Source organism: Pyxicephalus adspersus, chromosome 4 (genome assembly GCF_032062135.1).
Source record: "Pyxicephalus adspersus chromosome 4, UCB_Pads_2.0, whole genome shotgun sequence".
Taxonomy (NCBI): Eukaryota; Metazoa; Chordata; class Amphibia; order Anura; family Pyxicephalidae; genus Pyxicephalus; species Pyxicephalus adspersus.
In genome coordinates this window covers 61962429-61988249 of record NC_092861.1, presented here as the reverse complement: position 1 = coordinate 61988249, position 25821 = coordinate 61962429, and the positions used below count along the sequence as shown (strand labels likewise).

The window sequence follows — 25821 nt, the reverse complement described above, 5'->3', positions numbered from 1 at the left end:
ATTGTATTATGTTAACATATATCCTTTGTAAAGAACACTCTTTTGAATGAGGAAGTATTACATTTGTGGTATGCAGGTATAATGAGTGCACATCCTGAGCAATGCGATGCAATTATTGTAAACCAATTCCTAGTGCTAGATAGGCTTACCATACCTCATTGACAGGACCTGCAAGCCTTGTGTAAAAAAATAAGACTGAAAATAATGTTTTAAAATAATGCCCTCTTGGGAATATTTTTTACTTTTCATGAGAAATGTGCCTGCACATTGAAAAAAACACTTCTTTACCCTATCTACTAAGCTTACGATATTACGTATGTAACAACAACTAACCTTTATATACAAGACACTGTATATATAATATCATGGAGCATGTTTGATAACATGGATGTGGCAGGTTCTAGCAATGCTATCAATACTTTTTCCAACTGTTGGAGTGTTCTTTTCTCTAAAAAGTTACTATTAGCTTATTTGCAGAGGAGAACAGTATAATATTTATAAGAGCAAGCCCCTGGTCCTAATAGCTTAGCAGATATTTAGTCCAGGAAGAGAAAAAAGCTGAACAGCTACCTAACTAAAGGGGGCAAAAGTTTCGGGAAAGGACTTACAATCTTCTCTTAGATTGTAAGCTCTTTTGGGTAGGGTCCTTTCCTCCTCCTGTGTCATTGTTTGTATCTGTCATTTGGTACCCCTTAATCTGCCCTTTATTGTACAGCGCTGCATAATATGTTGGCACTATATAAATACAGTTTATTATTGTTTATTATTTGTATAATAATATCAATATTTTAACTACTGAGGTTGTGATGTAGCAAAAGAGAATCTTACCTGATTGGAAGTCACTAGTCCTCAGTATGAAAACTCCTCAGGGGTAGGGACAGGGTACTGCTGGGAAGTAAGATAAACGTTGGCTGGAGAGTGCAGTTGTCCCTTCTACCTTCCATATTTATTTTCAGGATTGGAAAGGTGTTTTTCTTCATAGGTTTTGGAGGTATTTGAGGCCCTGCAAAATATTTGATGTTGCAATCAACACTCTGGAGATTAACAAATCTGGAGATTTCCTTTTGGTGGTTTGGCGTTGGTTCTAGCAGGGGCTCACTCCTTGGAGCTGACTTATTAAGGTTGGAGAGGATACATTTTGATCAGTGAAGCTGGGTGATCCAGCAAACCTGTAATGGATTTCTTCAATGTCATTTGCTATTTGCTAGCAAATGTTCTTAATCTTGGACCAGATCAATTACAGCTCTCCAGCCTTGGAGAGCTTTGATAAATCAGACCTCTTGTGTTTGTGTACCCAGTTTGGAACTGTACTCAAGTTAGTCAGAGTGAAGCTGGAGAAGAAGATGGTGCTTAGGTTTTTGGTTAGTGGATATGCAATGATGCCCTTGGTAATACTTGTCTGTTTTTTATTTTGGTTTGTTTTTTTGTTTACTGTCATGTATGCAATGTTTTACATCGATGTCGGACAGTCCCTTTAGAATCACTATTTGGGATCAAAAGTAGGGACTAGGGAAGGTGGAGAATGCCTCTGGCATTCTCGCAAAAATTTTGGCAAACCGATTTTGAGGACCCATTGGAAGTTCCAGGAAATCATTACATTGCAGCCCTGGGAATCCTCCTGTGTACGATCCCCGGGCACTAGAGATTAAATATGGACAAGTCTCCCCATTCAAAACCTCTAGTGCACTCTGATTGGCTGAGGAAAAGAAAATCAAGCGTCACCCGGATTTTCATTTCCTCAGCCAATCAGGGAGCACTAGAGGTTTCGAATAGGGAGACTTGTTTCTGCTGGGGATCACACAGTGACACGAGGATTCCAAGGGCTGCATTCATTCATGCAGCCCTGGGAATCCACTGCAATCCCCCGGTACTAGAGGTTAAATGGGGATCTCCCCATTCAAATCCTCTAATCCTGGCTGAGCAAAGGAAAATCCTGATGACACTTGAGCTGCATTCATTGATCAGCACAGCCCGCGGGAATTTTTGTTTTTAGAAACTTTTTTTTGTTAAGGGAAAATTCGATCTCGATCAGCGAATTCACTCGCTCATCCCTAGTAGGGACTCTTTAGAAAACACAACAGTCATGAAGTTTCATGTTTGGACCTGCACCAGGAATTGAAAATGTTTTTGTATTTCATATTACTATGGTCTTACTAAACAATTTGATAGTCTTTTACTGCTAATCATAATGTCACTGAATGTCTATGAAAATATTCTATTATAGCTCCATTTATGCAAATTCATAAAGTACTTCTCGTCAAATTTTTCAAGAAAAAATGCCAGTGATTCTAAGACATTGAATGTTGTTTTTACCTGGCAATGTTAGTTTTCTCTTTGCTGAACATTGCCCATCATTTACTTTTCTTACAATATGTTTGTTTTTATTCCGGCTATTTCTAGAGTGGGTGCCAATGTCCAATTTTCCTGTGATGATAATTATGTGCTACAAGGCTCGAAGAGTATAACTTGTCAGAGAGTGACTGACACACTCGCTGCTTGGAGTGATCATAGACCAATCTGTCGAGGTAAGCGAGTGGAAAAGCAGGTTTGAATTTAAATACTACAAAATTATAGAGTGTGCATTTCTTTAAAAAATATCTCTAAAATTCATGCCACTGTGGCTATGTCCTTTATGACTTGAATATAGCTATTCAGTTTGTCTTTAAAAATGCATTCTCTGTTTGCTTGACAAACACATAACATTGAAAGCACAGAAACACATGAATTGCTTGGTAATTTGTTTCTGTCACATAATATAGCTATGGCTTGAATTGTGCCTTTCATACTTTCATTTCCAATGGAACCACTTAGAAACCCTAGTATCTTGGCACGATGTTTCAATACCCCTGTTCACGATGTTATAAGAAGCTTTACTTTTTTTTTTTCCTCCTAGGTTGAAACACACAGCATTACATAAATATATTATTTATGCATGAAAGTGTGTATATTAATTAACCTGGTCTGTTGGATTCAAATAATGTTTTGTTGCTTTTTTAAGCTCATGTTTTAAAATGTTATAAATTGATATGTTACAGTCTCTATAATCTATAGTTGACAGATAAATGTTACTAAAGCTTTAAATAAAGGCTATGCTACAACAGATGTTTATGAGTCTTATTACTGCTTAACAAAAAAAAATCACTACTAGTAATAGGTGCATTAAATAAAACCTCACATGAGTTTTACCAGTATGTTGTGTTTTAATGGTCTGTTTTTTTGGCATGTAATCTTTTTTTTCTTGAGGATTCAATAATCTAGAACAACCTTACACACAATTAAAGTTGGCTCATGTTTTTGAGTTGTCTGTGGCTACTTTTGGGCAATAAGAATGATTTCAGTAACAAGCAGGGGAAACCTTTAAGACCATTTCACCCAGCTCATGTTGTATGCCCTGTGAAAGAAATAAATCTTTACACACAGGAATTATCTTGTGAATATATTTAACTGCTTCAATATAATATCTTCTTATATTCTTATATAAGGCAGGAAAGCTGACAAATTGAATAGGGAGAAATCAAGGTCAGTTGGGAAATATACTTTGAATTGAATTTAGGCAATTGACCCATTTATTATTGGAGGCTTTTATGCTGGAAGGCTTCAATTGTTTCACTTTTAAGGCTTTCAATTTTATTTTATTTTTTTTTGCTTCTTTACAGACTGCTTAGGCCCAATTCTTGCAAAAGAGATTAGTTGCTCTCTAAGCTGCAAAAAGACTTTATCTTACAGTACAAGGTGGGCAGGGAGCAGCTCCCTCTCCTGGCAGCACAATCTTGATAGAGAAACATAGGATATGGGAACCCCATCCCCCGCAAGACAAGTGGAGAGCAGAAAGGGAATGAGGAAAGGGCCCGATCTGACATCTCTGCGGGCCAGATGTGGCCCACAGGCTTTAGGTTGGGCACCCTTGTTCTAGACAATGCAACTATAGCTTCTATATCAGTGCATTTAGTATTGAACACAATAATTTATCTGGCACATCAAACCCTACCTGTAAATATTATCTTGTGATATCACAGTTCATCAAATGTGACATCAGTAATTAAATGAATGATATTTTTATGCAAACATACCGGGGTCACAAAAATAAAAGCAAGTCTGCTTTTATCAAACTCAGAAAATGTATACAGGTAAAACGATAGAAAATAAACATAACAGTAAGTAAGCAGCAATATTCAGGTGATGTACAATTTAGTGCTAAGTAACATCATTGACCATATAAATCATGTGTTTTGGATTCAGTGCAGATGCACAAATTTCTTTTGCTCGCTGTGATGCTACTAGTCAATATTGTGATAATTTGCTAGGAAAGATTTACTGAACATGGTTTATATCATTATTGTCTATTTGACATGGTTCATACTAGTGTTGCCTTTACACGTTCTCTTGTACTATTACTGTCTGTTTTCTTTTTTCTTGTCTATTCTTTTACAGATTAAATAATTAGAATTTGACTTTCAACTCATTATTAGTGCCCAATGATTGGGTAATTTTAAATCTAAAATTAGGAATTTATATTAGTTATATAGTATGTATATTTGACATTTGTCGGTTTATTTTTATTTATTTTTTTTTTATAAATGATGATTTTATTAACTCTTGTTTGTTCATAAATCAATGAGGCTTAGGTGCCCAGACCAAGGAAGGCTTCAGTGTTATTAGGTGTTTGGTTATTTTAAATGGATTTACTTTAAAGCAAACAGTACTATTATGCTAGTCAAAATTATATTTTACATTTTTACAGAAATCTTTATATACTTCTTGTTTAAGCCTTGGTTTGTCTGTTTATCTTTCATATATTCTTACATTGTCACACAGAAGTGATTTGAAAGAGAATAAATGTTCCTATTTACTAAATCAAATTAACTGTGAGCTACTTCTATAGAGACATACATGTTGGAAACACTGATACTGAGTTTTGGTCTGCCAAGTGGTAAAGAGTAAACTAGCTGCAAAATGTGTGTGGGTAAAATCGAAATAGAAACAGAGAAAAAAGAAAGAGAGTTAGAGAAAATGAGAAAGTTTTTCATTTTTTCAATCCTACTCCTTCCAAAAAAATAACTCTTGTGACTGCACATACTACCTCCACTCTCCATACCATAACCCACTTTGGCTCAGCACCCGCTTTATTAACATTACTAATATGTGCATGGATCAAACTTTTATAATTTATATAATTACGAGATATTTAAATTAGTAAATTAGGTGGTTTTGAAGAAAAAGAAAATATGTAAAGCAGAATTACAGTCTAGAACAACATACAATAAAAAAGCTTTCTCACAACTCCTTGCCAATCTAGTTATCCTCACTACCTTGAATTGTCAAATACACATCCCCTATTTAACAGTTCTAACAGCAGCCATATTGATTGGTATAGTCATATCCTGTTCAAAGGGAGAACAGTACATGTCAGAAAAAAAAACATTTTGCTGCTTACAGGTCAGGTTATTTGTTAGGATTAATCTTCCTTGTTTGTTTGCTCAGAAAGCAGAAGCTAACCATCAAAATTTCCCCAGAGCAGGGACACTTCTAGTTGTCCAAACTCCAAGGGTGTCAGATGTCAGAATAGATCAATTTAACCATTTTGAGTAAAAAAGGATCCTGTTATGAGAAGTAATACTCTTGGGGAAAATTCAATTTAATTCTGCTAGAATTCTGCACTTTTAAAATGTTTCAAAGTAATGCATATATATGCAGAGTTAACAAATTTTTGCTCCAAAATATATTAATATTCTTGTTTTTGACAGCACGAACATGTGGATCAAATCTTCAGGGACCATCGGGGATTATAACATCACCTAATTATCCAGTTCAATATGAAGACAATGCCCATTGTGTTTGGGTAATTACTAGTGTAAACCCGGACAAGGTATGAAGTATTGTTTTTCATAACAGTAAATCATTTTTCAAAGGGTATAGGTATATATATGCTCCACAATGTATGTCACTAACCAATACAAAATGGTTCTCCTTGTTCAGCCCCTGTCACACAGTAAAATTCCCTTTTCTTTATTGCTCTCATCTATTTTTATGTTTTTTTGGACTGCCACTTATGAATCAATAAATATAATAAAAGGACACAAAATGCAAAAAATAGTTTAATCTCCATTTATTAAAAATCAAAAAAAAAACATTCTTTATAACTATAAACAAATAAATGGGCACATTCATCATATTCTGAGAATATGAACAAAAATTAATATTGGTGTGAGAAAGTGAATTTATATAGTGGGCCTGTTTTATTAAAGCTCCCCAAGGCTGGAGAGAATACACTTTCAACAATGAAGCTGAGTGATCCAACAAGCCTGGAATGGATCTGGTCCAGGATTTAAAACTTTTGCAAATAGAAAAATAGCATATGACATATCAGCTTCACTGATGAAAGTGTATCTTCTCCAGCCCTGAACAACCAAAGCTAGAATACTCTCTAATATAAATAGATTGTTTAGCAAATCATAGACCAGTTTCATCAGCTAAAAGAAAAAAGGGAAATTTAAAATCATAAGAATGTCTGCAAAACAGAATGGGGAGAGAGAATGAAAGTAAAACAATGTAGATAGATTTAATTAGTGTTGGCCAATATGTGCAGTGACTGTAAAGAAGGAAGGCTTTTAAGCCCTGTACAGACGTATGATGGACGTCAGAAGATTGTCACTGGAAACAATTTTTTTATGATCATATTCAGTGACAGATGAACAAACCATGACCATGAAAAGCACAGTGGTCAGTCAGTCATTCATCACTCCACCACGGCTAATTGATGAACAGCGCCAGATGACCTTTGTACACATGTCAAATTTTTGCCCAAGTTCATAGTTATAAAGAATGTATTTTGATTTTGAATGCACTCCATCAGTATCAGTAATCCATCAGTATCCACCAGTACCCATCAGTAAACCATCTTCATAAACCCTCTTTTTGGCCACTGGAGTGAAAGGGACTCTTGGATAAACCTTACATTGTTGCTGGGTAAGCAATAATGCAATGTTTTGTTATCGTTGTCTAACTTTAATATTGTTATCAGAAACATTGAAAGTTGAAACTATAAAAGTTTGATTGAATGGCATTGATGCTTTGTTCTACTATCCTGCTGAGGTTTTGAATCTGTGTTTGTATAATTTATGTGTATTTTGCTACATAAAAATGTAGTATGAATTTTATCTTGTAGTGCTGAATTTTGAAAAGAAAATGAGTAGCAGCAGATGGCACCAAAATTAATTCAGTTTTTGTTAGCATTCTTGCTACATTGACACTTCACAATAGCTACCTATGTCAGGGAGGAAGAAGAACAAGTCTAATTAAAAGTGGAATCATTTTAATTATGTTAAGAAGCAAATAAAATATATAAAAGTTATTGCAGAAAATAAATTTCTGTTTTCAAAATTCCCGAAATTTATTCATGCTATGATGCATTGTGCAATTACATGAAATTACACGTGAAACTTTGAAAATGACTTTTATGTCATTAAGCTGCTGACACTTGAACACAAATTTGCTAAGCTTCATTAAATCAAGCACAGCCTTTTGTAAGTTTACATCTTATTTCCAAAGACAATTAAAGAAAAGCATAACGAATTAGTAGCTACCTTATATGAGAAAGTATGACACCTCGTGCATGACTTTAGTACTATGCAAAATAACAAAAAACTTTTATTTCTATGTATTTAGACCATATTGCTTACACTGGTTAAAGTTTCAACAGAGTTTTTATGCATAAGCCTAAAAGATTACTGCATTGGTTGCATATACTAAAGCTGGACTATAGGAAGATATAATAAACATTAACGTTAAAGTTTTTTATATTATTTTAAAAGAAAGCTTAATTGTAAGTGTTGTCACCCACCTAATGTGGTATAAAGGAGCTGTGCAAATGTAAAAAATAAATGATAAACACAGTTAAAACAATTCCCTCATATGGGTTTTATTTCTAAATTTAGCTATGTGCTAGTGTATTTTTATGATAAACTAGCATAAGAACTACCTGTATTATGTCTGTATTTATTTCCTGCAAAGCAGCACAGATTGATAGGAGGGCCAACTGCAGCAGCCAATCAAATTACGTTGTAGTACACATATGCTGACCAAAACAGAAAACAATCCAGTGATAAAAATGATTGTCCAGTCAAAGACTTGGCTTCCTAGAGCATGTTGTATTGTTTAACTGCAGTTCTATATGTAGATAGACCAAGGACTAGAAATAGGAGTTTCGTATTGCCTACATTGATTTTACATTAAAAATTCCACCTTTGATGAAATGTCATCAAAAAGTAAAGTAGTGCATAGAGCACGCAAAGCAAGTTAGAAAGGTTGACTTTTTCATATTTTTGTGTCAAAGATAACATTAGTTGCTTACTCATTTCTCATCCAAGCTTCGTACCCTGTTGAGGTAGAAACAGCAAAAAAATATCAGGTAGTCAGTACAGTACTGAATCAAATTGCAATTACTAGGTGCATAGTAGTATGATTAGGGAAAACATACATATACTTTGTTCTAGCTTATAAAACTAATATTAGGAACAACTCTATGACAAAACTAAATCATGCAAGCCATGTTGTAACAGGAATAAAATTAGGTTAATAATATACTCTTTGTATTTGGTGAATATAATAGTATGAATAATGGATACAAAAACAGGGTAATGTAAGATAAATGAGGCTAATGAGGCCTGATAGATTGGTGCTCAATATATATTTGTAGGCTGAATTTCATTTTTAGTGTAAAAAAAGGTAAAATGAACAGAATTTCTGAGTAATAAAATGATAGTGGTGTGTGAATTCAGTATTCACAGATTCTTTAATGCACATAATCCAATCATTTTGACTTTTGGTTTATATTGCTAGCAATAGGGCAAAAAAAACAAAAACAAAAAAAAAAAACATGCTTTTGGTTATCCATCAAATTAGTTCAGTGTTTCTCAATTAGGATTGCTCCAGAGGTTATTAACCACCATGCTAATGTACTACCTACAATGTGAGTTTTGGATTTAGTATATTATATTTTTATATATTATAGCAGAGGTTCCCTGAAGGTCTAAATATTATTTCAAGGGCTTCCCTGTGTTAAAAAGGTCAAGAAACACTGGATCATTGTGTGTCTTTAAAAGAAGGCCAATCACCTTTAAGCTGTTATCATTTAAATGTTGTTTGTAAATAGGTTTAGAACACCCCTATTTTCCATTTTTTATTGAAATGTGCACAATGTATTGCCTTAATATACTCTAAAGCTGAAAACTAAAAGAAATAAACAATTGGTAGAAAAAATGAATTCATTTTAGTATAAATCAACATTTTGAAATTTCCATTACAATTTGCAAATATAACAGCTGAACACATTTATAGCATTCATTGTACAACACAATTTGTGTTGTTTGAAATGTTCTCATGACTGTTGTAGATGTAAGCACTTGTTCCAATGTAAGTTACATACAGTGGACCACCATGCTTTATATACTGTACTATACATCACAAGCTCAGGACCACCCTCCTTTATGGGCTATACTGCATGTTCTACCAGCCACATTCCATATGTTTGCACTGTGCATTGCCCACTGCAGTGCATGACACTTTATTCACTGCAATGTTGGTAACAGGACTGCCTGGCGCACATCACACACTGTATTTTGCAAAAACCTTAAATAATATACTCTGTAAATTTTACTGTACATAGCTTTCCCCATACTGTTTTACTTTAAACAGTATATTATAACCCAAAGCATTGTGCTGTACATAATATACAGCATATCACAAATCATTTTACAACTGCTATATATATTTAACCCTTGTACACTTTAGCTGCCTGGTTCCTGGGGTATCTATTTACTAACAAATGGATGTAGGGATTGGGAACATTTAAATTTTACAATAAAAATTTTATATAAATAGCTAAGACCTAAGTATATTTGTCGAGAATATTCATATCAAAGATGCAGTATTAAAGAAGATCATAAGAAACTATTTATTGGTATCTATATTTGCAGAAAACAATGCATCAAAATAACTTTTGAACTATACATTAACATATAATAGATCCTATTTTTATTTAAGTTGATCAAGATAAGAAAAAATGTAATATCCATTGCCTGGATGTTTAAAGTGTGCTACCTATCAAAAAAAGGATGGGCTAGAACAATCCTTACATTTCTACTATGAGCTTGTTTATTTGACGATCATTTTTACATTACTCAGGATAGTAAAGTATTACGAACTTTTGTGTGTGTGTTTTATTTTATGTGTGATCAACAAAAAGACTAACTAAAGTTTGATGAAAATCTTCAGCATTTAAATGATCACAGGGTAAGATTTGACGATTTAGCAGTTTCCTTATAATTGTACCTAGTGTTATAGAATGACTACAATAACAGCATACTATGACTTACATGTAGTCATTGTAGAAATTCCGTTTTTTTGTTACACCCTATTAAATATATATATATAAATATGTGAAATGTTTTTTTTTATATAGAGACACTTCTATACAAAAAAAAGAGACACTTTTTATACAAAACACTTCTCTTTCTTCTTTAAAGTTAACCTATTTGCTTTATCTGAAGGTTGGTAGTCTTTCATGTTTTTTTAAGGGAAATTAAGTTGTGTCCTTGTACAGGCAGACGGAGGACAATTAACTAGCCACCAGTATTTTCTGTGGTCTCTTTGTAGCTGATATTTTCCTGTTAGTGACTTTTATTACAATTCTGTGTGTTACACTGTGACTCCATGTGAAAGCAGAAAACTTGGTAGAGGCAGTGCTCTGTTTGTTTATGTCCGAGCCCCCTGCCAAGGATAACAGTGGTATTATTTCAAATCTCCTAAACCAGGCAGCAATAATTTAAATCTCACACTACTGTTCATATAAACAGCTAGTAGGCTAGTGCACTGCTATTTTCAGGAAAAACTCCAGACAAAATATACATATTCAAAGTACTACTAATTAACATTTTTAGATGTTCCTTATACCATTTTTCAATTTTTTAAAGTTTAGGTCTATTTTTTTTGCCCTGGATTTCAATGAAAAAAAACATGGTAGGTTTATGTTTCGTTCTAATAAAGGGATATATTATTTATTTGTAGATGAAGAGAAAAAAAAAATAAATTTTATTTATTTATATTTACATATTTTGCCAAAGACAAAATTAATTTTGAGCATTTGATTGATATGTCATTTATTAGAACAAAAGGCTAGTTTATTCCATCCTGTGATGATGTAAGCAAAATGGATGCTACATAGAGTAGTCTTGTTAAACATGTATTAAAAAATCATCCAGAGTTGGAGAAAAATTATGATAGTTATATCTATTGTAGTTAGTCAGATAGCATTGGGAATAAAGGTAATTTTTACTATAACTTTAACTTCTTACCAGCTTTTAGCAATTCATTATGATACATTATAAATCATTATTATTGAACATTTCATTAATTATGTAATATTTAAAAATGTTTAATAACTATAAAATTCCATATATATTGGCAAGCTAGACATTTACATCCTTGTAAAAAGTTAACTTGTTTTTTTATTTCTTTCTGAATTTAAGCTAATTGGCTACAACTATTCTAGTCCTTTTCCTATGCATGTTTATTATTGTCAGTGCAATTCCCTCTCGTAGTAATTGGTACTTAAAGACGTTATGAGCTACATCAATTCCTGAATGGAAGTAGGAGCTAGTTTTACTGTTCTTTTCTGTCTGATAAGCGTGCAAGAGAATTTTGGTTTTATAAAATGTCTTTGATATGTAAACAACTCTGAATAGTGATGCAAAACCCGTCTCAAATGACAACTGCTGTCTAAGCATATTTCATATTTGTCTTACTTGTCTGCTGCCCAGACTGAGAATAAACAAGTATTAGATTTATTAAAACAAAGCTGATACTACACAAAAATATAATACCGCTGTGTTCTTTGTTAGCTGTTCTCTAACTTCATGCAAATTGGTCTTCACAGCGCCGTAGTGCTTTATAGAATATTTAAAATGGTTCAGCACTGGCTGTCTTAGTAAGGAAGCATGAATTTATATGTCAAGAGGGAAAAGGAAAAATATGGGTTGTTTCCATAAACTGTAAAAGTAAGAAATGGCTCAACTGTACCACATAAACCTAAGATGGAAATTCTGATGTTGTTTAACAGCAGAAAAGAATGTTTGTAGGTGAATTTTCTTTTTGCAATTTTCTTTTCTAATACTAAGCAGACAAGATGGGCTCAGTTTCACTAAAGTATATGCATACTGTTTTATGGAACATTTGAATTTAATAAAGTAAAATCTCACAGAACAATGGAATTACATTCATAATGCTAATGTTTTCGTTATGTGGATGACACAAAGTTTTTTTTATAACATAAAAGTTGATGTGCATAGGATTGACCCCCAAAAAATGTTTTGGGTATTTTGGAATCTGCTAAGTTTGCTCCAGCTTCTGCTATTTACACAATACTTTGTAGTGTTTGACACTGAGACTTTTCAGAGGACTGGGCAGTAACAACCTGTCTAACAGGTAATGGCAACAGGTAGTCGGAAAAGTTTGAGAAATTAGTAGGTGCATAGCATCTATTAATATCTCATATAGAAAAGTAAAGAGTTACATTTAACATTAGTTTCTTTCTAATATGTAACATTTAAAGTGTAGGCATATATTACATTGTTCTAAAATAATCAGTAGACATGTATTTTTAATTATATTCATAAAAAAGATTGCTTTGAGTTAAACAAAAAAAAGATATCTTGTCAAAAACCTTACTTATCTTCTTGAATGGTTGTGGTATTAAGCTATTTACCAGTTAAGGACAGATTTCAGGAAAAAAATAAAAGCCAGCGGCTAGTGCTTGATTTTAAATTCTTTGAAGGCACCAAGAAAGAAGGCCAGTATCATATTCAGATAAAAAAGCTTTACCTGTAACAATTATATGTTATTTTTTTTTTTGCGCACTTAGAAAAGTGCAGAAAAATAGGAGCTTGTGAGTTAAGGTTTTTAAAATTATTTCTTGTTTAATAATAGTCTCTTAAATAAAATGTTAACATAACAAAAATGAACATCCATTACAGCACAAACCAAAGAAAGAACAATACACAAATAAATGCAACAAACAACAAACAATGCAACATAAGTCAAAAAATACATCAATAGAAAAAATAAATCAATAAAGTAAAGTCTGACTAAGCATAATTGTACCAACCCTCTCAGCCTTCTACACATCATATGGACATTGCATTATGAGAATGCCAGATGGAAGATGGAAAGTTTTGAAAGTTTCAAAAACATTAAAAGCATCACAGTTAAAAAAGACACACTTATCAATAATGCATTCCACTTCCAGAATTTCTCTAAAAAATTCTTAATGAGGCAATCACAGTGGCTAGAGTGAGTAGTAGAGGTTAGAGCCAGCCAGCCTCCAAACATATTGTGATCCATCCCCACAGATGTAAGGGGGTTTAAAGTAGGAGGGTATTTGTTGAATGGGGTAAATAGAACTAGTAAAAGAAAAAAAAAACTGCAGACATCCATCCAGGTTCCTAAGTATAGGGCAGTTTGATTATTTAATAAAGGGAACCTCTTGTATTTCTCAGCCAATATGTTCAAGTTCAAATGTATTTCAGTTATGTTCTTTTAACCGAATTGAATATACAATAAAAATTGCTTGTATTCTGGGATATTTTTTTGAGGGGGGAGGGGTGATAGCTAATAAGATAAGATTATGGTTCCTACCAGAATGGTACAACCAGACCTTGGGTAAGGAATGTTCCCACCAAAAACAGATTTGGTTTCAAAGAGCTTACACACTGAAATCTCAAGTCCACCATGTACATAGCTATTTGTATACCATAGGTCATAGCTATCTGTAAAATTGTATTATAATTGTATGGTATGTTGCAACTGGTCAGTTTAGAGCAAGATTCCTCCAAATATATCAGGAAGGGATGGGCTTTGCCTTGTTGCTAGAATTGCCTATTCTTTACCATGAAAGGAATGGTTCCTAGCTAAAACATTAGAGGGAGTGTGTTCAGGTAGAAAGGATGATTTAGGCATTGTATGAGCTCTGTCTATTATGAACTATGCATTTTTCACCTCTGGTATTAATGTTTGCAATAACTGCTGAATGAAATTTGTTAGGTGAAATTGAGAAATATTCTCAGGGATTCCTCTAAACTTCATATTGTTACTTTTGTAGTAATTCTTCATTTTGGAAATTTTGGATTTAAGCTACTGTATTTCTTTTTTACGGTCATCATGGGAATCGGCTGGCTGCTTTTGAGCAGTTTTGTTCTTAATGTGATTGATGTGGACACCAAAATCATAGGAATAATATATTTTTTTTTCTACAGTTGGTATATCTTGATGAAGAGATTTTTTAAACCAATGAGTTAAGGTCTGCATTTTAATTTTTGAATTTAAAGTTTAGGATTCCCCTGCAAAGGCATCAGTAGGACAAAAAAGCTTAATAATGGTATCACAGGAAGTAACAAATCTGATTCTTGCTAGAGAAACAACTGGACCAAAACTAGTGCTCTAAAACAGGAACATTTAAAACGTAAACAAAATATTCTCTATTTAAAAAAAGGATGATACTATGTAATTATAAATAGCACTGCTTTTACTTCCCATACTTTAAACAAATACAAATTATGTGTACTTCTATATTTACTGCATTCTTAAACAGCCATTCACCATCCAGTCTTTCTCAGCCTTGGTGTCTCCTGTTTACAGTAAGGAGCTGAAAGCAGCCAAAAGATACATCCCAAAAAGGAAAAAAAGGGTAGTTCTGGGAGGATCTTCAACAATTTTTAAAGCACCGCCACCTTCCAGAGTCCTTGCTGCAACTGCACACCACTTGGGACATGCATGTATAAATACAAAGTTTAAAGTTTAGAAAAAAAATATACCGGTAGGTCATTTTTTTTCTAGTCCTGCTCAGAAAATTTGAGTGTTTATTGTTGTTGTTTATGTTGGGTACATTTTTACCATTGTTACTAAAGCAAAAATAGGTGGAAGTCCAAAAGAGGAAACATCTTCAAAAGGCAACTGTGGAAAGGGGGATTTGTTCTAAATATCGGTTGGCTTCGAATTACTTGTAAAGGCTATGAAATAGGGCAAATCCTCCTAGGGGGGATATAGAGATCAATAACACCTAACTCATTTTAAAAATGGTCTGGGTTTAATTAAGCTCTCCAAGTCTGGCGAAGATAAATTTTCATCAGTTAACCTGGGTGATCCAGAACCTGGAAAGGATTTCTTAAAAGTAATTTGCTACTTGTTAGGAAATGTTTTCAGTACTCGACCAGATCCATTTCAGGTTTGCTGTATCACCCAGGTTTACTTATGAAATGTTATCCTCCCCAGCCTTGGAGGGCTTTAATAAATCCAGGCCAAAGTGTGCCCCAAATTGCTCTATGAATAAAATTACCTTGTAAAATAGCATAATATAGACAATATTACTATATGGCATATAGCCTGTGCAAAGGGCAGAACTATGGGGAGAACCCAACCAGTTCTCCCCCTAGAGGCCACCTGCTGTAAACTGCAGGAGAGCAGATACAAGACTGGTCACCCTGCACAAGCAGAGAGAAAAGCAGTTATTGTGCTTTAGCACAAAATCAAACTGGTATAACTTTATGGATTAGGTTCCTCTATTATTTCAGATGGTTTGCAAAATAGATAGATGACAAAAATGTCTTTGTCAACAGCTGCATCAATCAGAAATATGTCAGTTTTATTGTTCTGGTATTAAACTAAATTATAAATGTAACAACATTGCTAGTGCATTGAATGACTGCCCATTAAAAAATAAATTATCCCAGTCATAACAAGTCTCCATTAATTCTATGGTGCTTCATTTCAGCAAGAATCTTAGACAAGTAAGAATCTTACCAACAGTGTTAATTTTTCCTGCTGTCTTCATCTATGATAATAACTGACAATACTCTGTCATAATGCCTGATTGAAAACATAAGGAGCTGATGAAATATAGATAATAATTCCCAGGGTTTCGTCATTTTGGTAGAGTTGGTTAATAATAATAGTAATAAAAAAATAAAAACAAGTTTATTAATTTTGTACAGTCACAGAATGTAGACATGTCCCCACAAGACCTAAATTTTATATTTAAATTGAGGCATTTGTCAACATGTTTCTTTTGATATAACAATAATTTACAAAGAGCAATTTGAATTAGGTAATATGGGACTGATTTCCAAAGTAAATATTTTCTCAAGGTGAACTCCATTAAAGGTCATATAAGTAAACCAACAAGAAATGGAGTTTCAGCTGTGAGTCTGTAAAGACTTGTTCCCACAAGTATGTTGAGATAACTCACATGTATACACCCAATAGGCCTGATTTATTAAAACTCTCCACAACTCGAGAAGATAGACTATCATTGGTGAAGCCACAAGTTGCAGCAAACCTGGAAATTGATTTCTTAAAATATTTTGCTATTATTTTGCAAGTGTTTACAAATCTTGGATCACATCAGTCCCATTTGTGCAGGATTATCTGTGAAAGTCAATTATCTCCAGTCTTAGAGAACTTTGGTACATCAGACCCAAAGCATGGCAATGCACATCACAAAAGTTGGTACTCTGTATTGCCTTCTTTCGTAATGGTACTCCAAATCCATGTTTGCAGTGCACTGTAGAACTGCTAAACTATTTTTCTACCAGTTTGTTCTCTTTATCAGGTTTTTTTTTCAATATTACAATTTATTTTTTTATTTATTTTTTATTTTTTACAAAAATGCTGTTACATTATTATGAATTTAGCAATTCTTGTTAAAAATCCTTAAACCTTTATTTACAAAGGTGTAGGTGTAGGTGTAGGTTTTTCTTTAGTCCTATTCTTGTCTTTAAACAGCTGTCATTATTAGCAGACAGTGATATATTTTAAGTATGCTGTTGCAACAGGTGATCCATGCAAATATATTTAAATGACTCTTTGCCCACTTTTCCAGGTGTAAGATTTCCCAGTGTGTAACTGATATAGTGGCACAGTACATGGCATTCCACCCCTCTGTCTTCTGCAATAATGTATGATTTACTATTATGCAGAACATGGAACAGAAATATGCTAGAATAAGCAAATTCTAAGCAGAATCTGGAACACTGCAATGCTTCCAGGGTATCCCTTGTATTCAGTCAAGCAATATTACAAATCACACTTAAGCACAAGGTACACATGGGAAACCAAAAGACTTGTTTCAGGTAGAAATAAATGCTGACAGGTCCTTCAGTGCCATGTTGAGTTTTAAAGCAGTCACCAAAATTTTTATTTTACATAGGGTAGAATGAGTGAAGTCCCTCCCCTTCTGTCTATCTCCCCAGTAATTAAGACAGAATAGGAGCACAGAGCCTCCTGGGATACCTAGGTCACTCAACCCAAGAGGCTCCTGGCTTTTTCCTACATTGGGGGGGGGGAATGCTGATCTCACACATGTGCAGTGGGATCAGCACTCTTCTTTCCCCCCCCTTACAGCAGGCTACATCACCTGATCTCACACTGTGCAGACATGAGATCGGATGACCTAGCCAGAACAAGGAAAAAGATGAAGGACAAGGAAGAAGCCAGGATGTCACAAGACTGTTTTGAGGACATCTGCAAAATCAAAGGTACGTGTGATTTGATCATTGCTATTTGTTAGCAAATCCTGGACCAGATCCATTCCAGGTTTGCTGGGTCACCCAGCTTCACTGATGAAAGTGTATCCTCTCCAGCCTTGGAAAGCTTTAATAAATCAGGCCCTATGTTTGCAGATTTTACTTAAACAAAAAGTAATACAGAAGTAAAAATTACGCTACTAGTCTCAAAAGCTATAAAAAGTTGGAAGAGTATACAGCGCACAGCAGGGCAATATCAGATCAATCATCTTTTTTACAATCCATTACATTTTGGCATGAAAAAGATAGCTTTGCTTCCCCCTTCTTGCTTTGATGTATTACATACTTAGATCACCGTGTCCAGTTTTCCTGTTTTGTGTTTAAATAAAATTAATTGTTTTGTAGGAAAGGAAGAACAAGACACATAATTCTAAAAGTTAGGTTTAGGTGCCTTTCTCATGAGATGGTTGTTTCCCAGTTATCATGTGGTTCTATTGTAGCACCAGAAGACTGTTGCACTTTGGGCTATGCAAACCATACACCTATGACTCAAACGTGTAGTTCTACTGCTATTGTTTAATCACTAGGAGTCTAGAACCCTCCATGTATGGCTAAACTGAACATACACTTTATGAAGAAAGCTCTTCCTGAGGGCAGTTGGATAATGATAAAACGCCCAGCTGCCTATAATGAATGTTTGATTATATTTATGTTTTTTATCACTAATACAGCCAAAGGCAGTATATTTGCCGGGGCTGCACATTTATTTCTGGGACACTACTGAATTAGTGTATATGTGCATATTTGCCAGACAGTGTGACTCTTGTTTTTATTTTATTTCAGGTGCATTAATATTACAAACTCTGGATTAGCTGGAAGTTGTTCTTTTTCTTAGGTTGCTGGTATATAATATATAGGTGCATGTCAAGTCACAAATGTGTGTGTAGATTTGGATAGATTTGGAAGGGCCATTCATTGCAGAATACAGTATTCTTTCTTTGTTATGCATTACAATGTGCTTCATCAATCAGCCTATTCAGAATAAAAATGTACATTAAAACATGAGAATCTGGGACAGGCTGACTTTTTTCAATGCAGCCTAAGATATATACTGCATTGTGCTGCATGTGGTGTTTTGCAGTGTACGTAAGGTGGGGCAAAGTGGTGCTATTTATAATATTATAAAAAAGTTGGTGGCATAGTGCACCAACACAAATGCATTTACCCAATGCTTTATTGTGAATGAAACCAAAATTTTCTCTTTAAAAATTTATATGCAAAATTAAGAAAAAAGGTTTTTGCTTCATTTTCATGGTTCTGTCTTTCTATTAGTTTAAAATGTATGGTATAGTGTACATCAAGCCAAAAACCTTTACGTCTATACAGGTTTTAGAAATATCAAGGCTTATTTAGATAGACAGCCCAAATTATGGTAACCTACCAGTTTCAGGTATAAAAGAAAGAATATTGTCTATGGGGCAATATGCACTATTCATGTTGGCTATCGTAAAGCTTTATTCGAAACAGTTCAGTGTGGACAATTGAAAAACACTAACAATTGTATACATGTATAAATAGACTACTACATTGAATACACATGTTAGTATTGGGATATGTGAAAGATAATTAAGAGTATTTCCTAACTGCCTAAAGCAAGCTGTTGATAACTACTGCTTGTGACTGACATGCTGAGCTTCAATTACTTCTAGTATTGCCAACATTCATATCTGTGACACTGATATTAATCTCACAAAATGCACCGCATAGAAAAATGTGAGATATGAGCTCTCTCCAATCCTATCTGTCATTAAGGAAAGTGCTGCAATGATTAACACAGCTGCCCATTTGTGCATTATCATGTAATTGTAAAATACAAATTGTAAAATATGTCAAAAATATATCATTGCCTGTATCTATGTTGCAGTGACATGGTGGAAAACTTCTCCAGCAGACATATATAAAGTAACAAAACCAGTTTTAGGCTTTTTTGTAGCTTTGGAAAGTTAACCCATATTTGGATCTTATTTCTGTCTATGTCACAGAGGAGATGTTCTTTTTCTTGGCCTGATCAAATAGAGAGCTATTAATTCTTAAGAGCTAATTAAAGGCTGAAGAAATAACTTTGCAAAGGTCGTACAAGTACTAGATGACTTGATTGTTATGGGTTACTGAATTTAGGAATTAGCATTTACCAATTAAAAACACCTTCTGTATAAAGTTTTCAGTTGTTTTAAAAGGAGCAGACAGGATAAACATAAAAAATTTAAACTTAAAAATAGAAAAGGTTTACTGCCTATTTTTTATTGCTGTCTGCTAATTATTAAGAGAAATGTTTAATTCTACTGTATAATAATGCCACTATTACAAAAAAATGATGAAACAAATGCACACATTCATAACCTTGGAAAAATTAAGGTTTCTTATAGGAGTAAGCATGTACAACATTACTATGCTTAGATAATGGAATGTAGGTCAATTTAAAATGACAGCGCCTGACCATGTAAATATAGACTTGCAAGGCTAGGCCCACACCTTGGAAACAATTCAAGGGAAAATGACAACTTAAGGTCAGTCAACTATTAATTGTACATAACTATTGATGAGTAACATGTTGGCACAAGTTAAAAAATAATCATAAAATGAATGGTTTAGTTTTCTTTTTTAAATGTAATGGTTCCTTATGGGTATCATTGTATCTGAATCGCCAAAACGAAGTTCATTTAGCCATGTAGCGCTGTAAACAGGGATTTTATTGTTGCTTTGAAAGATTCTGTGAGAGCATAAACTCTCTAAACATCTTCTTATAGCAGATAAAGGTATACATACTTTTAATGTCAGGTCTTGATTAAACATTTTACACCATACAGCAATAGTCTTTAGACAATAAAACAGAAATGACAGCCTTAATAAATTTGCATAATGTAAGCAACAGGTATAGTGAAGTTTGAGAAATGTGATGAGCGCTTGCTTTGCTGCAAAACTGAAAAATTGATCTTTTCTCAGTAGACCTTCATTATGCATTTTCCTTATAACATCTGGCTGAAGTCTGAAAATTATACTTGACAGTGTTTCTTGCAGCAAGGATATGTTTGTATGATGTGATTAATAACAGAAGATAAAAAAAGCATAGTTATATTCTTTGTGTGTTCTTTTAAAAAAACCTGAAAAAGCAAACCAAGAAACATACTGCAATGGCACCCATAACTGCAGCTAGTACAAAAAAAACAACTGAAATGCTTGACTAAAAAATATATTAAAGTTGGGTGCAAGACAGCACAAAGAATGTATACAAACAACGCCAATAGGGGGTGCTACGGCTTTCACAGAAATGGTGTGAGCGCAGAGAAGGGCCAAGGTACAAAGTCTAAACACTAACCAGGTAACTTTTGTAACTTTTTTCTATCTTATGTCAGCATCCTAATTTTTCACCCTTCACTAGGCACTTTTCCAACTCAGCAAGGGGCAACTCCCCTAAATACAATGCACAGGAAATTATAGGGACACAAGATGTCTGGCAAGATCAACAGGTTTTTTTGTAAAAGCAGAAAATAAATAAAACAGTCAGAGCTCCCATTTATATTTTTTGGATATATTTTAAAAACCATAAACCATGTCGTGGAGTGCATGTTTATGGCAAATACAATCTTATTTTCTGACTTTCCCACACTAATTAAACAGTTCCAATAGACATGAAATGTTATTGATTTGAGCCAGGTAAATCCAACAATCTGAGAACATATTGTGCAATGCTGATGAGCTGCTGTAAACCTTGAAAACTAAAGTATTGGATATGTTCAGTTAATTACTTGTGTCCAACTAAATATAAATATGGAAACTTAATATTGTATATGTAAAAGTATATAGTAATAGTCTGCTGAGTTGTAAGAAACATTTCATATATCATACAGATCTTTACAATAAAGTAAAGAATTGTCACACACATTAGTAACATCTTATAATATTATTGTTTTGTTAAAAATGCCATGTTATAGTGCGCTATCTACAGGTAGTTGCCAGTTAAACATTGGTGGTTGGGAACTCTGCATGACAATGTCTGTGTCAAGTGTTTATATTTAAGTAGCAATCTGTATAAAAAAATGTTAAGTGCTTGAATCCAGCCCCTACATTTAACCACCTTTTAATGTCTTTGAGCACCTTGAGAACCAGGTTTTTATTTGAAGATAAACAGCTAAACACTATCACAGACATGTAATTTGAACACAATGCAATTTTTGTTCTATTTTAATTTGTTTGACCAAGTGTAATAAAGTGAATAGACATCTGTTCATGTGTCTTTTAAGATTTAATTTCAAAAATGCTTTTCTTTCATTATCAACATGATACTTTAATGCCAGAAGGACTTCATCTGCCATTGCTAACATCACAGAACTTCAAAAATCTTATAACCATTGAAAAGAGCAGTTTGCCTAGACAGTGAAAAACATTAAAGGCAAGGAAGTGTAACAACCCTGATGGCATTAGCAATGTTTACTGCTAAAAAATCCTTCATTAATTAGTTCCACATTTATTAGAATTCTAAAGTTCAGTCACAACAGAGAACACCGCATTCTAAAAACCTAGCAGGTCATGATATCTTTAATTCATAAAGCCAATGTCGATCACTCCAATACTGAAATTAAAGACTGATAAGCTCCTTAGAAGACTAATATAAGTTAATGAAGGAAAAGTCTGTTTTTACTAATGCAGAATAATCAAGCTGCAAGAAGTTATTAAAGTAGAAGCTGCATTTTTTTGCTAATCCAAACCAACGTGCACACAATTTATTAAATCAACTTAAAGTTAGCCCTGAAGGAGGGGCTACATTGTCACCAAGTGGCAATTGTCACCAAAGTGTTAAAGAAAATTAAAGTAGTATTTAGGACTAAAAGGTCTTACTTAACCGGTGGTTGCTAGCTGGGAGGAACTGCAAAATGGTGAAGCAAGTAGAATCTTGAGAAGATCATTTCTGAATAGTCATGTTAAAGTTGTCCCACCCACCTTTGGGTTTTTAGTATTTGCTTTATTGTCACAACAGTTTGGCAATTTTGGTAAGGGTGTTGGGGTGTCTATAAAAGACTTGGCAAAACAGGGCTCATCAGGTGGCCTAATTTTGTCAGGTTATTGTTGATTTTACCTGAGGCTGAGTTCCATGGTGCAAGTCTGGAAAGTTATATACCCAAATGAAAAATATTCTTGAGCCAGTGGGGGTGCTGGTAGGGACAGTGGTGGCCCCTATTTATGTCTTACAGTTTGCCGACAGCTAAAGATCCTCTCTTGTCAATACTAGCTTGTTTATGCTTTGGTTTGTTATTGGTTAATGTTATTTATTGAATATTAAAAGGCTGTGCGGCCAATTTAAATCCAATGTCAAGCAGTCAGTTTTGGAGGAGGGACTGGTATTGATAAATCTATTAGTCATGTGAATCCATCAGCTATTTTGAACTACATTCTGAGTGACAAGCAAGATAATAAAACATCTAAATTTTAAGGTGATTGTAGCTGTATTAGTGCTCTTGCAACTACATATATATATATATATATATATATATATATATATATATATAGAGAGAGAGAGAGAGAGGTTATATTTATGGAAATTGTTAATTTAGTTATTTATTGTTAAATAAACAATTGCTTGCCAGTAATTTTAAGTGCAGCAGGTGTCAGTGTGTTATTGAGAAGGTTTTAGGGATGGGGGCTGGCAAGTGGGTGGGGGGTTGGGGGGTGATATGTATGGGGGGACGATTGGGCAAAAAGGTCCGAGCTACCCTAATCCTTGTATGGGGAGCAGATGTGTGTAATAGCTAGTATAATGTTTGGAAACCAGAGGGGTTAGACCACAATGTATTCTGCATTGGATTTTGCATACTTCTGTGCAGTAACTTTTGTTCATTTTTTAACACATATGTTTAAAAACCTTATACTTTATTCCTATGCACAGGTGATCAAGATTTCTTTTGAAGTTTTCGAGCTAGAGAGAGGCTACGACACCCTTACTATAGGTGATGGTGGAAAAGTAGGAGACACACGATCAGTTTTGTATGTGTAAGTATAACAAGTAAAAAGGGTTTTTATCTCTCTTTCTCAATATTTATATGGTGTACTTCTTTGACCAAATCCGTCCATTTCAATCTTCATTAGGCATGCATTCACAGAATCTCCTACCATGTTACTGGGATCTTACATAATAGAAGTTACAAGTCTCCAAGGGGGAGGGGTCCTCTATTGAGGGAAGGTAAATGTGCCAAGCAGAGAAGTCCCTCCATGGTATGAAATCTCTGCATTTCACAGGATGCCATTTATTGCTAGATCATTGATTAACTCATCCAGTGGAAGGCAATTCAGAATACACAAGTAACAAATGTGAGTTGTTGATGAACCCCAGGGAGTCAGTGGTCTTATTTAATCCATACATTATAGAAATTATTGAATTACCGTGCCTATGGATACATTCATTTTTTCTAGTCATGACTTAAAATGATGCTTAATAGATCAAATCATCTGCATGAATTTGAAAAAAAGAAATCTAAATTTAAAAACAATACCACAAACTTTTATTTACACATCTGCATAAATGTATCAACATGCATATATATTAATAAATATTTGTTTTAACATTTGTTTTAAATTTTCATACAGTCTCACTGGTTCTAGTGTACCGGATCTCATTGTTAGTATGAGTAACCAAATGTGGCTGCATTTGCAATCTGATGACAGCATTGGATCCCCAGGATTTAAAGCAATTTTTCAAGGTTTGTTTAAATAATGTTTTATGTGATTACAGTGAAAATCCATCTAAATAATATATTTAACAAATAAATGTACTTTTAATATCACACAAGGCTTTTTCTGTGGCAAGATATAGTGGATGCACATGATATTATAAACGAACTATATATACAGTATTTGGCTGTGATAATTTTAGTGTGCTGTTGTTAATGATAGTAGTCGCTTGTATTAATAATATGAACCGAATTATAAGAACATTGCAGTCAAGTTAACATAAACTCACAAACCCTGATCTGTATACTTAAACCATAGCAGTGACGTTATGCATTATGGGCAAGTATTATTTTCAGGCAGAAAGGTCAGCAATGACACATGAATGAATGTGCACATTCAGCCTTCTTTCAGCCCAATAATTCACATACTTTTTGATGATGAGCTTAGGATGTAAGTGCAGGTATATTCACTATTTTAAATGTCCCAACTAATTTCATTATTGGATGTGGCAGTGATAGTCTATGTAGGTACAAAGCTATGCACCATTCTGCTACTTTATTTTCCAATGGTCAGTCCCAGAAACTATAATTAATGTCCTAACTAATTGTATTTCTATTTTATTTAGAGATTGTCAGAACCCTATTGCAGCCTAATGTTTCTCTTGCATTTAAATTTTAAAATTTTAAAAATTCTTGGTTTTTAATTTTAACCAAGGTTTTCGGGGAAGCTAGAAAGATGGCTATGCAGAAAAAGCACCTTGATGCTCATATTGCAACCAAGCATTTTGTAGCTCTCCAAAGGTTTCTGGAAGATTTCTGTGTAATCATTTGCTCATATGTTTCCAAGAAAGTCCTTGACAATGGCTTTGAATGATAACCAAGCCTTCTTTTTGACTTCTGACATTGTCCTGATGAAATGTTCAGCTTTGATGAGCTGCCGAATCTGTGGCCAATCAAACACATCGGCCTTAATTTTTTCAATCAACAAGTGGCACATGTAGAATGTTTGGATCACCTGGTTTTAGGGCAGATCTTGGAGGCCAATTCTTTTCCACCCAATGCCTTTCACAAGCTCTGCTCTCCCACCTGCACAGATAACAGGCATACTTGGTGTATCCATGTTGTTGACCAAGAAGGTAGCATACCATTTTAAAGTCAACACATATGACCCAATTGTGTTGGTGATATTGCAACAACTCAATGACTCTCCTTATGTCTGCATATTCTTCACAAAGAGAAACCGAATGGCCAATTGGGACTGACCCAAATATATTTCCATTGTGAAGAAGGACACTTTAAGCTCCGCTTTGAGCTATCGATAAATAGTCGCCATTCAGTTGAGGTATAGATTGGAATTACCCATTCCTCCATTAACCACCTGAGCGTTACACTGAGGTCTAGATTTCTGTACCAAAAGTGATCCACTGTTTTTCATGAATTTTTTTTTTTAAATTGTAGACCTGTAACTTACAGAAATATCTCCGAACAGGGGTTCTAGTAGATAATATGAATATAAAAAATGTATTTAC

General features: G+C 34.0%; 1 protein-coding gene across 1 annotated transcript in view; it reads left to right on the top strand.

Annotated features, from left to right (window-relative positions):
• CSMD1 (CUB and Sushi multiple domains 1) overlaps positions 1-25821 on the top strand; it is an 819458-nt gene that overhangs the window by 557219 nt on the left and 236418 nt on the right. The window contains exons 9-12 of the mRNA XM_072408428.1: positions 2401-2525; positions 5745-5866; positions 23512-23615; positions 24210-24322. Coding sequence (XP_072264529.1) covers positions 2401-2525; positions 5745-5866; positions 23512-23615; positions 24210-24322 — 464 coding nt within the window. The remainder of the gene's footprint in view (positions 1-2400; positions 2526-5744; positions 5867-23511; positions 23616-24209; positions 24323-25821) is intronic.